At 36.6% G+C, this 15,889-nt stretch overlaps 1 protein-coding gene across 2 annotated transcripts in view; it reads left to right on the top strand.

The window, feature by feature from the left end:
* ARID2 (AT-rich interaction domain 2) overlaps positions 1-15,889 on the top strand; it is a 108,956-nt gene that overhangs the window by 24,619 nt on the left and 68,448 nt on the right. Inside the window, exon 1 of one of the 2 annotated variants that reach the window (XM_075080956.1) lies at positions 14,709-14,773. The exons of the other annotated variant lie outside the window; for it this stretch is intronic. Within the exon in view, the coding sequence (XP_074937057.1) occupies positions 14,724-14,773 (50 nt within the window). The 5' untranslated portion in view covers positions 14,709-14,723. Of the gene's footprint in view, positions 1-14,708; positions 14,774-15,889 lie in introns of those variants that run through there. 2 annotated transcript variants of the gene reach the window in all.

Below are 15,889 nucleotides of genomic sequence, written 5' to 3'. Positions count from 1 at the left end.
ATAGGCTGCCTACTGACTTAGACAAGACATTGATTTAGGAATAAGTCACAGTCTTTATTTACTTTTTTTTTTGAAACATCTTAAAATATGATTGAAAAGCATTACAGATTAATTCATTATTAATTATGGTGGTTCAGTAATAGACTATGCATGATGAACGAGCGCTCACTACCTTAATCTTTAAACATTTATAATAATTATTGTTTATTTTTCTTACTAATCCCCACTGCAACTCCCATGTCCCTTGGGCTCCGGAGACAAGGTGTTACCAGATCTGTTGTAGCAGACTGCTCCAGGGCTCTGCTACCTGTGTTTTGTTATGGCTTTCAGTGTTTGTTAGTATGTTTATAGAGGAAGATAGTTATATTACTTCACTAAAAATCTATGGTAATATAGAGGGGATAAGTTATGCTGTAGTTACTTCTAGATGATGCAAAACTAACTAGGCAGCTTCAGGTATCTTGTCAGTAATTGACAACACTGGAGAAAATGTCTGGAAACAAATCAGGATCAGAGCTTCCATTATTTGACTAGGCTTATTTGACTAGATTTATTTCAAGGGAATTAGAAGAGGTAAAACAAATTGTACTGCAGTAATGGGCAAAAATCACTATGTGTTTTTTCTAACTCACTGTAGAAAATAAATTCATGAATAACTAACATTTTCTTCTGTTTGTGGTGCCTTTTGGTATTTTCATTAGTTATTTGTGATTTTTATGTGCTTACTTTTGTCTGGAAAATGTGCTCAAACATCAAAATGCGCAGTCATTTTGAATGAATAGTGAAGAATGTTACACTGCTATTTACTGCTATTTGCTGTTGGCAATAATTTTTTTCTTTTTTTTTTTTTGTGACAGCAAGTTGAAGGTCTTGCTCTTGTGTTCGTGGTTCCATGATTTTCTTGTGAACTAGAGTCAAAGCCAGTTAAAATAAATTCTACTAAATTTCATGGGAGTTGGATCAGTCTTTCTGAAAAAAACAAAGATTTGAAATCTGATATGCTGGCAAAATTCTAACCTTTGGCTCTCTGTATAATTTAGTTTTAGTATTTTTATATTTTCTTGTAACTGTCTCCCTAGCAAAATAATTTGTCTTTCTGAGCAGATACTTAGATATTGTATGGTTTATCTGATGATTAGTGCAAAATGTATTTTTGAAAATAGAAGTTTATACTAGTGAGCTGCTTGGTTATAAAGCTGGTGATAGAAAACTTCCTCTGCATTTGCATATCATGTCCTTCACCCTTCCTCTTCTCTTCACTTTTACTTCAAGTGGGCAGCAACTGCAAGTGATTTGGAGAGAGCCAGGTGGCTCCTGTCAGGTCTAGGAAGCAGGCAGGTAGTGGAAGTCATCAGGATCTACCTTTTTATCCTGAGGTAGCTGCGAAGGTGACTGAGGGACTTCCTGTGGGTTATTTGTACACATACACCTGCACTCATGCTCAGTAACAGTCTTTTAATGTAGAATCTGCTGGTTACAACTGTGAAAATACAGAGCTCTTCCTAAAAGCACATAATGCTTGAGATGTACTTTTCAGTAATGATCGTTTTATCACTTAATTGTAGAGTTGTTATGAATGAAATCTAGTTCCCATTGTACAGAGTATTGTAAAGACACACAATACATTCCTTCCAAAGGGCTTGAATTAACTAAGTAAAGGCAATGAGACTTGAACCAAGCTGCTGTACATGGAATCATCCTGTAGGTCGTTACAGGGCTATCTGTATAGCCCTTCTATTTCAGATGCGTGGATATTTGAGATGAGCTTTCTAGTAAACACAGTTTATTTAATGCACTAAACTCTTCACTTCTCAAGCAATGTAAGTTAGTGGTAAGCATAGCCCTCAGACAAATGAAAAATGAGTGTTCAGGTTGTCAATGTTTATTCAAATGTCAATAATTCTTAATACTAAAATATTAAAAATAGCCTAATTTTGTTTTTTATATGCTCATTTACATATCTCACTAGTTGCACTTTCTACTTCTGTAAAGGAAATACTGTGCAAATCATATGTGGTGGAGTTTGGTTGCTTGGGGTTTGTGGTGGTGGTGTTGTTGTTTGGTTTGTTTTGTTGGGTTGTGTTTTTTTTGTTAACTAAAATCCTAAGTATATACTTCCTCAACCAGTTTTTTTCCTAAGAATGCCCTCATGAAAGCAGAGTCTTTCTTCCAGAAAGACAATAATTGAGAACTCTGTATTTGAAGAGGCTGGAGAGCAAAAAAGATCGTGAATACCATTTTAAAATATTATAGTAATGGATTTCCTTGATCTGCCCTTCTCCTTTCTCTCCAGAAGAACCACAAACAAACCAACCTTCTGCAAGGAGGACCAGGAACAGTTTCAGTCCCAAAGCAGGAAGTGATTATTGTTTTAGTAAGTCATAAACTGGAAGAATGGCTGAAAATGAAAGTATAATTTTTAGTTATAACTAGGCATTCCTGCAAGTGACAACTCACCTCATTTTCCATATGAACTTCAGTTTATTTTGTTTTCCTCCGTGGTAATTCCATTGATTTCTAGAGCATAACTGAGCAGTTACGCTATTGTGCACTTCTTAGCACCAGCCTACTTAATGGCTGTTTGTGCACCTGTTGGTGTGCAAACAAAAGAACAACATATCGTGGAGTTCTGCAAACTGCCATCCTTAACTTTCAATCAAAATACAACAAAAAGGAAGAAGAAAATTCAAACTGGAAACATTCTGTGTACCAATAAATAGGTCACTCACAATTCATATGAAATACTTTAGATGACCAGATGGTTGCAGAGTTTTATCTGCATAATTTGTATTTGGTATGTACATCTGAGGGCATGAAATAGCTGTAAGCTGTGAACACACTATGTTTCTTTTGGGACCCAAAGTAGAATACCGTTGTAACAGAGAGCTAAATAGTGGGGCAACTCAGAATTTACTGCTTTCATGAACACCTGTGCATTGGTTTTTGTTTTGCTTTTAATTTGTCTATATCTGAAAGTGATGTAAGCAGCATCTGGTTATTCTTATTTAGTATGCCTATGCTGCCAAAAAATCAACAGATTCCTACTGTACTGCATTTCAGAACTAATGAAGACATAATTATATCCCTGAGCAGGAAGAAGGAATTATGCTTTGTTGGGGACTGGATTAGAATAGAAAGAAAGTAAAAGAGCAAAAGATTATTTTGAACCAAGTAAGGAACGTGATCGCTTCTGTCAAAGGTCTGGTATTTTTATTTGTTGCCAGTTGACTTGAGAAAATAATGTAGTAGTAGAACTTGCATTTCTTTTGGAAAAATGAACGCCTTGGGTAGAAGCAGCAGCTTTTTCTCTTCTAATTTTTTATATCTGTTTTGCCATTTTTTCACTTTCTGCTTGAAACTGATGTACTGGTTTGTAGATTCTCATGAAGATTATTAAAAATAAGCTGATAATTAAAAGCAGGATAGGTTGTTCGTTGACTTTGTTGGCTTATTTTACATACGTTTTTGAAAAAAGTCTGAAAAGTATTTGGGTCTAATGTGCTTGAGAAGTCATTTAATTTCCTGAAAAGTAATTTAATCATTTTTTGTAGGGGGCACGTGTTTTTCAAATAAGTAGTGGTAGAAATGCATGCAACTACCTACTTTTTATTTCCGTATTTGGGCTTGTAGTGAGTGGGAAAGGCTGGGGAATCTCTGTCCTTGGAGACTGTCAAAACTTGACTGTACGGGGACTGGAATAACCTTGCTGAAGTTAACCCTGCTTTGAGCAGGCAGTGGGTGAGGTCACCTTCAGGGGTTTCTTCAAACCCTATTATTCTGTGATTAGAAGATTATACCTGATTTTATGTAAAAGTATTTACCAGGTTTGTGTCATCTTTCTGGTAGTCAGCAATGCTGTGTGTGCCACCAGTGGGTCTTGTGCCTTCTCAATCTTGTATATCCCTTCTTTTGACAATATTGTAAATTGATCATGAGGAGATCATGGAGGTAATTGCTGATAAATGTTTCGTTCTCACAGTGTGCCAGCTACTACAATGCAGATAACAGTTTAGCTGCCTGCTGAAGATAACGGTTCCCTTCTGAGTTGAAAAGCATAGTTACAGGAATCCGTTAGAGAAAGGCAACTTCCCTTGCATTATCACTGGTCATTGGCCAAACTGGGTGGCTGATTGATCTACAGAAAGACCTGTAGATAAAAAGTAGTTTTCAGTCCAGTTAGCCTACTTAGAGGTGGAAGATGGTAGGATGGCTTAAATCAGTGGAAACTGATAGTACAGTTCCATCTTCAGAATGGAAACAGCCACTGTGAGAAGGCATCAGATGGCATCTGCATAACATTTTAAATGTCTGAATAGGATAGCTTGAATAAGATGGGAGGAGTAAATAATGCCTTCAGCATATGGTGCCTCCATGACTATTGAAATTTCCACAGTGACTGTTCTTTTGGATCCCCTAGGACCATAAGTAAAATAATTTTGCACTAATATTCATTTGTTTGTCAAAGGTGCATATGCACAATGTGGTAACTTAACAGAAGATTCAGAGTTTGCTTACCCTTTAGTATAGTATGTTGCGATGGTGGTTTCAATTAATTACAAAGCTACTAGGGTTTTTTCTCTTTTGCATTCTAAATGCAAGATTGGTTAGAGAATAAGTCTTACAGAAGAGATGTTTTGTTGCAACTATTAAGTTTTGAGCTTTAAATTTTGAAGCTGATTTTTTTCTAAACTCAATATTATTTACTCTGTTTTAGAACAAAAGACAACATCAGAGGGACAATTTTTACTGGCCATCCTACAGCCAATTCCCTTGAAACAGTATTCGTATATTTTACGCAAGCTTTTTGCTGTATTTTAAAGAAGAAATCCTTAAAACGACTGTGTAAGTGAGCTAATACAAATAAAATGTTGTACACACAGGTGGAAAATAAACATATGTCCTGATTCTCAGATACCTAAATTTATCTTGTTGAAGAACTGGGAATCAGCTCTTTAATTGAATCAAAAACAATGCTGGGTCTTAGTCATGGTAATGCATGGGATAATATATCCTAAAACTGCAACCAAAATATTTGGGGAAATAGTAGGTTTTCTACAAATGTTTGTTGCTCTCCCTAGAAAGTTTGGAGCAGGAGAGCTGGGGAGTGTGTATCAAGATAAACTCTGAAAAAGAAAAATAAAATATGGAGGCATATAAAACCTGTTAAAAAACTCAACAAATACCAACCTATAAAAGTTTGAAAAATAGATTTTTTCCTAAAATATCTTTAACCTGTATTGCAACATAAACAAATAATCTCAATTGCCTGATGTTACACTTGGTAAAATTAAGTGAACTGGAGGAGTATTGACTGTGATTAGCACATGTCATGCGGTATAGCCTGTTTTAGGTAAAACTGAAAGTTTGGTGGTCTGAATTACCTAGGTAGGGTAGTATTGGCTCAGTTTGGGAAAACTCAGGTAGCGCTTTGCTCTTCTCAATAAATAATTTTATAAATGACATGCAAAATTACTTATTCTACCTTGCACTAAATGCTGTTTTGATGTGTTTGGACTATAAACTCATGGTAGGAACGTTCTGTAAAAAGTCTTTAAAATGTTGGACATGCCTGCGGTGCAGTACAAGTTAATATTTTAATTTTAAATTTAAGTTGATTTTGAGTCACTGTATTTAAAGGAAGATGTAAATTAGCAACGTGAGCTGACCTGTTATAGGCTAATGATTTCCACAACAGCAGTAAATAAGTCTGGTAAAATCTATAAGGCAGAGGGAGCAAAAAAGAGCAGCCAGGTGGTCACCAGATTGCCTGGAGCAGGACCTGTGCTAGCCGGCTCGGAAGAGGGTTGGCAACTCTGCCTGGCAGGCATGCAGCAGCCAGAAGTTAAGCGCTGAAGAAATCTGTGTGGGGGATTTCAGAGTAACCTGTAAGGAGGGAAAATGCAGGGTGAGACTTGCTTTGCTAAAAAACTACGTGGGTTTAAAAGCACTGAAATACCACCCCCTGCTGTTTCTCGTGCAGCATTGGAACACCTACTGCTTTAAAAACCCCACAGTTTATAGATGGGCTCTTTTAATGCCTTGTTTTGGTTTTAGCATAGCATAAAAAGTAAAACCCTGAAGTATAACATGCCTCAAAAGTATTTGGCCTTGACTGTGACTCAATAGCACAGGTTCTGTTTAGCTTTGCACTGAAAGCAGGACTTTTGCATTTGTTTTGAGTGGTGAATGCAGCCTGTCCTTTGCAGAATACAGTACTTCTAGAGTACATAATGAAACTGCTGAGATTTTTTAAAGTGAACTCATTAATTAGTTTGAATTTAAACGAATGAAGGATTGGATTAAGAAACGTAACCTTCCGTTTTGATATCTTTCTAACCTGAATAAACTTAGTAATGGATGAGATACATAAAGTATTCAAACTTCAGATGTGGCCAGAACATATTGAAATCTTTTATATAGTACCATGAAGAATTTAGCTTGTAGTTACCCTGAGCTGCTTGCTGCTATACATCATAGTCACAAATCTATAGCAAAGATTAGGAAAGTGGCTAAGGTTGCATTAACTGTGTCATCCTGCGACTTCAGAAGTAATTTTACCTGTTGCTTCTGCAGTTCAGTTGTGTGTAATTCCAGTGGCTGTAATAAGTCGATCAGTTCTCCTTCATAGATTGAGTTTTCTGTTCAACTAGAGATTTCGTAGTTGTATTCTATCTCAGTAAGTAAAATAGCATGTCTGTTAAGATTCTTCTGAACGCTGGTGCTTGTAGGGCTGTTGTCCAGAAAATGCAGATAGAGGGATTTAGGAAGTAAAAATATTCCTTTCTTCAGGATTCCTTTCCTGCTACAGGAAGAGATAAAGCATCTTTTTAAAGGACAGATTGGGCTACGAATGCTTAAAAAAAAACATGGATCAGAATGTTCAACTCCTGATACATTTAGAGCTGAAAGCTCAGTAGGACAGAGTTAACGTTGTTTCAATATTTAATCTCTCAGTTTCTATGTGTTAAAATGTATGGATTTCTTGTGAACCAGTTCCTGGTATGTGAAGTAACTGCAACATTCCTAAAACAAACCCCTTAATTTTATTAATTTATTCTGAACTTTAGTTGAACTAGAACAGAGCTTAGCTTCTTTGGATATATGTGAAACAGGGTAATATAAAAAAAAGTATTGCTTTCAGATGCAGGTTGCTTTCTGAAGCATAAATGAAACTTCACGATAACCATTTAGATGACTGTTTTCCCCCATTTTGCAGATAGGGAAGAGTATCTGATTCCTTTTACCTATTACTTTTGTAAACAAACTGTAATGTTAATGTACTACTTGAAGTAAAAGGGACATTAAGTGAATTCCTAAAGCATTTGAAAGAATCCATATATGAACTGGGATTAGATTTTATTCTTACTGATTTTTTTCCTCATCTCACTTTATTAGCGCGGCTTTTACTACAAGGGGGCTACTGCAACAGCGCAGCAACAGGGATCAGGGAAGTGCTAATGTTGGACACGTTAAAAAAAAAAAATCTGAATTTAAGAGTTGACTTACTATTTCATAATATCTTGTACCATGTCTCGTTTAATAGTATGAAATCCTGTGTAATTATTTTATCAGAATAGTTTGGTCAGACAGTGGTTTTGGGTTTTTTTTACAGAAAACAGGAGAAAGATGAGAGTATGCCTTTTTTCAAACGGAAAGTGCAACTTACTAATTTTCCATAACCATCTTTAGCTTGTCTTGTCTGCTTAACAGTCTAGTATTGTGGAAGATGTACATTGATGCCAGTACCTCTTGATACCAGTATTTTTATATTGTATTTCTTCTTTTTGCATAATAAGTGTTTCAGAATCCTTAGAAAGTTGTTGTTTGGTTTGCTTTTGGGGTAGGTTTTGCTTTGTTTTGTTTTTGTTTGGTCGTTTTTTGGGGATTTCGGTTGGTTTTGGGTGTTTTGGTGTGATGGTTTATTTGTTTGTTTGTTTTCCTCCCTGGAAATGTTAGAGTGTTTTCTACATATTTTTGAGTGGTGGAAGTATTTTTCCTTTCTTTGCCTTATCCCCTCCATCCACCTGCACACAATTACTGTTAAGTGATCAGAAGGCCTGAAAGTGTAATTTGAGGAAAGGCTGGATAAAAATGTCTTGTTTGGCCTACAGAAAGGAAGACAAAGAGATATGATAGGGTTTTCTAGTATGGGAAAGGACCAGCAATAACACTAAAACGTCTTTTGTGTCTGTTGGAGGTAGGACAAGGAGCAACGAAGGGGGGCGATTGGAGTAAGATTTATATTAAATGCTATTAAAAGTTTTCTAATGTAAGCAGTGGGTAATCACCTCGTTGTAGAGAATTGGTGGAATCTCAATCAATGGCATTTTTGAAACAGATTAGACTAATGTTTGCCAGGAAGGGATTCCTTCACATTGGTACCTGTGAAAACAATCTTGGGATGATGGACAAGATAACCTTTTTAAAGTTAATTCTAGCCCTCTTTTCTAGGTTTCCTATTTTTTGGCTGACATCCCAGCTTTTATAAAACTCTGTGGGTATCAGTGATTAAATAAAGTGATGTGCATTCATTGGGAGCCAGCTACTTTAAGGAGATATTAAAAACCTTTTTCCCCCCTTTCTGGAATTTTTTCATATTTCACAGAAAATCATTAGCAGATACTTCAATCTCTATAGTATATATGCTGATTTAAAAAAATATATTTTTTGTTGTCAGAATGTTCCATAATTTCTTGATTAACTATGCAAGAAATAACATTTTTGTATGATGTACTATCTGATTAACGCACCATACTTTATTTACAGTGAAAAGTATGACAGTATTAACTTACTCATGATATATTCTACAACTGATTGTTTAGTCTGTAGGTGTTAGGTCCTCAGCATTTTAAGAAAAAAAGGTTATTATTAATTACACTGAACTCAGATCACTAGTGAGAGATCTACCACATTGCATTAATATAACTGTTTATATGATTATTGAAGTTGCAGTATGAAATCAATGTGATTATTGAACTTGCAGTATGAAATTTGAAGTAGAAGGCTGGCTGCATGGAAGACATTGAGCTGATGAAAGAGAGGGCTACTTCTTACACTTCCTCTGTTTTGTTCAAGTACCATATGGTTTTCTCTTGAAACTTTCCGAATTAGATGTTTCAGCTTTTAGAGTAGCTCCAATAAAGTTCAGAGAGTAAATATGGTTTGTATGTGTATTAACATGCAATGGTATTAACCACTTTTTATTTTGCTTTACTACTGTTAAAGGAACTCCTGCATGGTGCTGAATTTCCCATGCCTTGTTCGATACGTCGGCAGCATTTTAAAGTGATGGCACAAGTGCTACCTGAATTAAATAGGAGTTTTTGCTGTTACTGTCACAAATAATGATCCATAACTGCAGTGGTAAATCTTAGCCTCTGTCCTTCACTTTTCAGAAGAGATTTTTTCATAGTTAGTAGGCAAGAAGTTGGAAGTGCAAACTCGCTCCGATGTAGCAGGAATACTATGGGGGAGCTACAGAGTAAGTTCTTTTTTAAAGTTAGTATAATCTTTGGAACAAATTTATGACTCAAAATCAGCAGTAAATATTTTTGTAAACATTTGCAAAACAAGATAAATAAGTGTGCCACAGCTCTTTTGAGTGTACTATTTTGCATATGAAAATATGGCTCTTAAAACTGAAACAGTATATTGCACATGATGATCTCAGTCTACTTTTCCCATTATTGCCTGCTGGCAGTACAGAATATGGGTGTGGTATATTATGTTAAATTACTAGTATCTTAGAAAAGATCTAGTCTTTTAATTGAGGGCAACCCAAGTTAAATGAAGTCTAGCCTGCTGCTTCATGTATGTTGTTTTCTTCTGCCACTCTGTGTCCTGGTAGCTAATGTACGTGTTTACTCCAGAGTCAAAATCAGTTATCCCACTTGACCGTTCCATCAGTCATAAATGCATTTCTTTTGTTAACACTAAATACAGTGTCAGTAAAGCACTAGTCCAAGCAGATACTGCAATTATTTGCTTGTTTTCATATTTAATGTGTGGAAATGTGCATCTAGTTGCTAATTCCTGGGTATTTTTAGTAGAATTTTATTAGTTTTAAGAAGAATGTTTTTCATTTGATTGTACTGCATGTCTGTCTTCTCCAAGAGCTTTGGAACCTGTTGACCAAGTTCAGCCACGTTTGATAGAAAGAAAGAAGCCTCAAATTCTAACAACTGATTTGAATAATTAGCCGATGCATAAAGGACCGAGACCCCAGAAGTGTTGGCAGTGAGGGAAGGTTAGGAACCACTTGAACCGCATGCATTCCAGGTGAAATTGCTTTCAGCAGCCCATGAGTACCAGATTGCATGTTGTGATCAGTTAACACATGCTGCCCTTTGCCTGGTTGGTTGGAGAGGTGGGTATGTGGTGGCTGGGAGTCCTCCCCAGATCTGTAGTGGGCACAGAAGGGACAAAGCAGTGACTGGTAAGTGTGAAATGAAGAGAGTTGAGGACTAGTTGGAGGATGCTGAACTGTTGTGTTACAGGTTTTTCTTGGGCCAAAGGGAGAAGTAAACATGTTAAGGAAACATGAGGAATATAAAGCACAAATCCATGATTCATTATTTCCATTCCTCATGGAATGATTTTAAGAGCATTTGTTTTCCCTTGTGTCTTCCCTTGCTATGCTACTTGGGCTTTTTTGTTTGGTTGGGGTTTTCAGTGTTTACTAACCTGCTAGGGTTCAAGAACAAACAAAATTGCAGAAAACTATCCCTCCTGCTCTTGGTATCACAGGATACAGATATGGAAATGTACGTAGTTATAAAAAACTACTTCTAAATATTTGGCTTAGTACTTTGAAATGCCATGAGTAATTGGCATGTGAAACCAAAGAACTGTAAGAACTGAAGTAACACATGCTTGAAGAGCTTCTCATTTTGTGTGACAAATATTTTCTTACTGTAAAACCTAGATTTTAAACAAAAACTTACAAACCACTGCTTTACCAAGTAGATATTACAGCAAGTTAACAAATCTTCCACCAGAGTGCAGCCTTTTCTAAGGATTTCTAACACCTTCAGCTAAGTATCTGAATTTTGCACATAAATATTGTTTTCAGCTGCAGCTGTTACAGATAGACAATTAACTTTTATTTTTGACATGCATTTGGCTGTCTCTGTTTTCTCGTCTTGTTTAACACCTGAGACAAAATAGATGGGATCAGTTTAATGATAAATTTATATAGAATCATCAGATTATCAGATTCCAACTGAGGAGAAAATTAGGTCTGGTTTTTTTTTTTTAATTCTTTAGAATGAAATATCTTCCCCCACTCTTTCTCATTCATTAAATAAATTCACTGTTGCTTTGTGTCAGTAACTGGATTCAGACAACAGTACCATAGGAGTGAACTTTTTCCATTCAAGTTAATAAGGTGTTAACATCAAAGCTTAATTGTGAGTATTTACATTTGTTACACTTCGGAGTGACTGGCCAAATTATAGCTGCCCAGCTGATCGTTGATATTTAAGTAGCATTCTTGTAGCTGTGGGTAGAGTTGGAAGTCATAGGATGAAATGTGATCTATTTGCCATGTCTGCAATAAAAATATTTTAAGCTGTTATGTTTGTCTTGCTTAGATGTGTATTAGGCAATGTAACTTTTATTATTGTCATCCTAATTCTGTTTCCTAGGAGCTATGAATAGTCATGCTATGTAGTATGCAGTGTAATAGAAAAATGCTTATAATTTGACTATAGAGATTGTTAGGAGCAGCTCCTGTAGCCAAAGGCCATTTGATGAACGCATTAGATATTTCATTTTATATTTGTTGTATAGATATTTCTACTTTGACTTGTTAAGAGGACGAGGACAACATTAATCATTTGTGCACAGGTCAGACTTACTATATTCCAAGCCAGTTCAGTTTGCTTTTGGGACAAACCAGTGTATTGGCAAGGGTATTTCTGTGTTCCAAAAGCATCACATCTGCCATTTCATATGTGCCATTCTTTTGGATACCAGATATTACTGTTCACATAAGGAAGCATTATAATTTCCAGTTTTGACTGCATAAGGATGTTTTCAGCACTTAAAATTTGATTCTGTGAAATAGTGTTTGTCCCAGATATCATATCATATCATATATTTAGTAGTGCTTGAAAACCAGTAACAGACTTTCTGTCACAGACCAGATTTTAGTGTGGGGTGGGAAGAATCAGAAGAATTTCCCAGATTAATCATATTTCTTGCTTAATTCAGAGATCCTTATTGGACAATTGAAAGTAAAATAACCCTCTTAGGGAAGAGTTCTGCAAAAATGCTCAAGTGATATAATGAGTTACCAGTGGTTTAATAATGAGCTCTTGCTTTTTTCTGTCCATAGCCACCAGCTCCTACCACTTTTTTTTGTTTGGTTTTTTTTTTACTGGCTCTGGCATTCTTTTTATTTTTCTCCCCCAAAGATTTGATGAAGCTTATTAACATGAAAAAAACGTAATCCCAGAAGGAAAGGAAAGTCAGGCTATCTTGCCAGTTTTCAGTGAGTAGTAGGATGGTATGGTGCAGCTAGGAGTGAGGGTGAAAGAGGTAGTGGTCTGTTAGGTTGGATCATCTGGGAAGTATAATTTACCCTAACATGAGCTGCTTTTCCAGGGCAGCATGCCTCCTTCTGGCTCTTGCAGTCACACCCTCCTTTGTGCCAGCTTCAGTGTCCTTCTGACCCCAAGTTCAGCTGCTTCAGCCACTGTACTGTGAAGAAACCTCTCTATATGCACGTTCACATGTAACTCTGCTCGTCTGTACACACCCACGCACTTTTTAGAAAGAAAAAAAAATTTTTCTCCTGCCACGGTAGTGTGCTGAAAGGTCTTGGCACAGGGTCAGATGAACACCAGAGGGAGCAGTGATGCTTTGCCAGGGAAAAGTATCAATATAGCAGCTGCAGTTAGATCAGCTTCGTTTGCTGTGAACCACATTCTCCAGTCTTGGAAAGTAAAAAAAACAAAGGAGGGGTGGGGGAGGAGAAAGGGGGGGAAGTTCTGTCATTTTTCGATGTGGATTTCTGCACACAGAGTGTTTTTATTTATGCTTGAACTCCAAAGATGGTCAAGACTGGTTTGTAACAGGTCTTCCATTGAACAGCTAATTAAGGAAATGTTTGCTTGTTGGTTGTTTAATCAGATACATTGTTCATGTTTTCAATGATATTTTTTTGAGACTATGGTTGTGGTTTTTTTATATTTTAGGAGTGTAGTAGATAACAAGCTTTATTAACTACTGATGTCTTAAATACTTTTTCATTGGGGAAAATAAATGGGTTTGCTGCATTTTTGGCTATGAAGTAAAAATTGAACCAAGGTAACACCATCTTGAAGATCAAAAAAACCCTCAAACTCTCTTGGTTTTTAAAGCTAGTTAGTAAATTGAGGTACAGCTTAATTTTTAACTGTCTGCTAATTTGTGTGATGGCTATAAATTCCTAGCCTGTATTAGAGGTTTTGTTTTGTTTCTAATTAATGAAGCCAGGCTATGTAAGGGATGGATCTTAAAATAGTGAGATATTAGAAAACCCGATTAAAGGTTTCCATGTCCTTCAAGGAGTGCCTAACATCTAAATCCTTTACTTGAATCCATATAAAGTATTTTTAGAGCAGTTTAAAGATGAGATATAATTAAATTGACTTTTATTCAAGTAATACTTTAATTTCAGCCATCCTTCAGTTGTGTGAATGTTGGTTGTATTGTAATGAAACAGTTAAAGTGGTATGAGCTTTCTAAGGCCCCATGAATAGAGGGTCAATGGGAATAAATACATTGTTATATATATATTTTTTCAACAGCTTCCATTCAGGGGATCTATTATTGTGGCTGTGGAAATTAAAAATAAAAACAAACCAGTTAAAACCAAAACCAACTTACTACGCCCAGTAGTAACAAAAGCCAGCGTAAGCATGTGTCACACAAGTTATTTGACAGTTATGAGATAAATCTAGATTGGATCCTAGTTGTGCTTTTAGAAGCTGGTTGCCCCATCTTCCTCTTCCTCCCTCTCTTGCCAGGGTCATAGTCCAGGGTGAATTGCTCTGTAGGTTACTGATGCAACCCTTTGTATAGGTTTTGCAGACACTCTGAGGTGGAAAACCTAAGCTCCTACCCTGCCCCCCTGCCTGAATTTGTTGATACTGAAGAGGTTTGTGTCGAATTAACACGTTTTGCTTCCACATCTGCATAGTTTAATTACTGTGTAGGCAGCCTGGCTGAGTGGATGGAGGTGGTGACTGTGCTGCAGGAGTACAGACGTCCCTCCAGGGCTGTGGCACCTCATGTTTGGAAAGTCCCCTGGCTCAAGGAAGAAACTTTGCAAGAAGCTACATTTCTGTCTATAATAATTTCCTGACTCCATAGGGTGAAACTGTATTAGAAATAGTAGGTGAAGGAGCTGAGCTGGAGGAGACGAGCTGGCCGCACTCCCTCTGCTGTTGATATTTCTCGAATGAGTTTTATGCTTGCTCATATAATTTAAAAAGTTATACTAATTATGTAGTCCACAAGGTCACATAACAGATGTGCAATGTAACACCTATAATCTGCATAAACGCAAACTGCATTGCTTGCATACCATTTGAATGAGTACTAGTAGGGCCTTTTCTGAGCAGATTTTGGAGGCGATTGGTTCTGGCAGACACGTTGTAATAGACCGAAATCAACTGACTGAAGCTGTTGCTGTTATGAAGCTATTATGTTACGTTTGCTCCGCTTTCCAATTGGTGATGTCAGACGTGCATGTGAATAAGCTCTTTAGCCACCTAACTATTTTCAGGTAAAATTGTCTCTGCTTCCTTGAATACACTGGCCTGAGAGTAACAGTGATTCATGAGCTGATTCAGGAGTGCATCAGATGCCTTCACTTAGGAACAACCACATTTATAAAAAGGGAGGGGCAGGCGGCTGGGTGGTGACAGCTTCGATTGTCTGATTTTTATCTGCTGGTGAATGTCTGTCAGCACCTTATGCTAGTTTGCCCAGTCTAAGGCTCAAACTCGGGTCAATATCCAACAAAGGTACTCACGCATGTTAAAGTACAGTGTGCCTGACGTTGTAGCGCAGTTTGCCTGCTAAACACCCCAGTTTACAACCCTAATTAAGAAAGGGCCAATCTAGTTGTAGTGTAGACAAGCCTGAAAGCACTGGATTTCTAAGCAGGGAAAGTTACAGGTATGGTACAGAAATATCTTCCTATTTTTCCACTAATATCTAGAGATTCAGATCTGGTAGTAAAAAGAAGTTCGACACTTTGGAGAAATGTGGATGATTCTGAAATAATCTAATGTAGTCTTCAGTATAACTTCATGGTAGGAGCTGTGTTCTGTGGCATGCTTGTAATGAAAACTTTAGTGAATGTTGTTGCTTATCTCTTTGTTCTTGGAAAGGCTAATTAGCTAGCCATAGTCCCTTGTTACTAGATTAGCCACAGGCTATTAGTCATAGGCTTTTTTTTTTTTTAATCTTAGCCCAATGTGAGGTCAAACAAATTTGAAGCTCTCTTGTAATTGCATTTAACTGTATATTACAATAGTATACCATATTTTATATCTTTTTGCATTGTTAGTGAAAAATATATTTATTCTTTGCTCTCCCTTTTACCATGTTTTTTTCTCCTCACAAAATGAAGGCCGTTTCATTGATGTGTTTGTAAAATAGTAACTGAAATCTGCCTTTGTAGTGTTCACTTTTTTTTTAATGGATGTCAGTATTTCATAACATTAAGTCATTTTGATGTATTCATGGCTAAAAACAGAAGTGAAGTTTTAGGTTTCTTTATGTACCATTTCGGACTACTAGTGATCTCATGCTGTAGGCAGCAACAGTGCGGGTATGATGTAATACTGCTATAAAAAGTGTTTTTTGTTGCATCATGAAATTACTGAAGTCGACT

This window comes from Phalacrocorax aristotelis, chromosome 1 (genome assembly GCF_949628215.1).
Source record: "Phalacrocorax aristotelis chromosome 1, bGulAri2.1, whole genome shotgun sequence".
Lineage (NCBI taxonomy): Eukaryota > Metazoa > Chordata > Aves > Suliformes > Phalacrocoracidae > Phalacrocorax > Phalacrocorax aristotelis.
The sequence above is the reverse complement of the archived record's forward strand: the minus strand, read 5'-3'. Positions and strand labels throughout refer to the sequence as shown.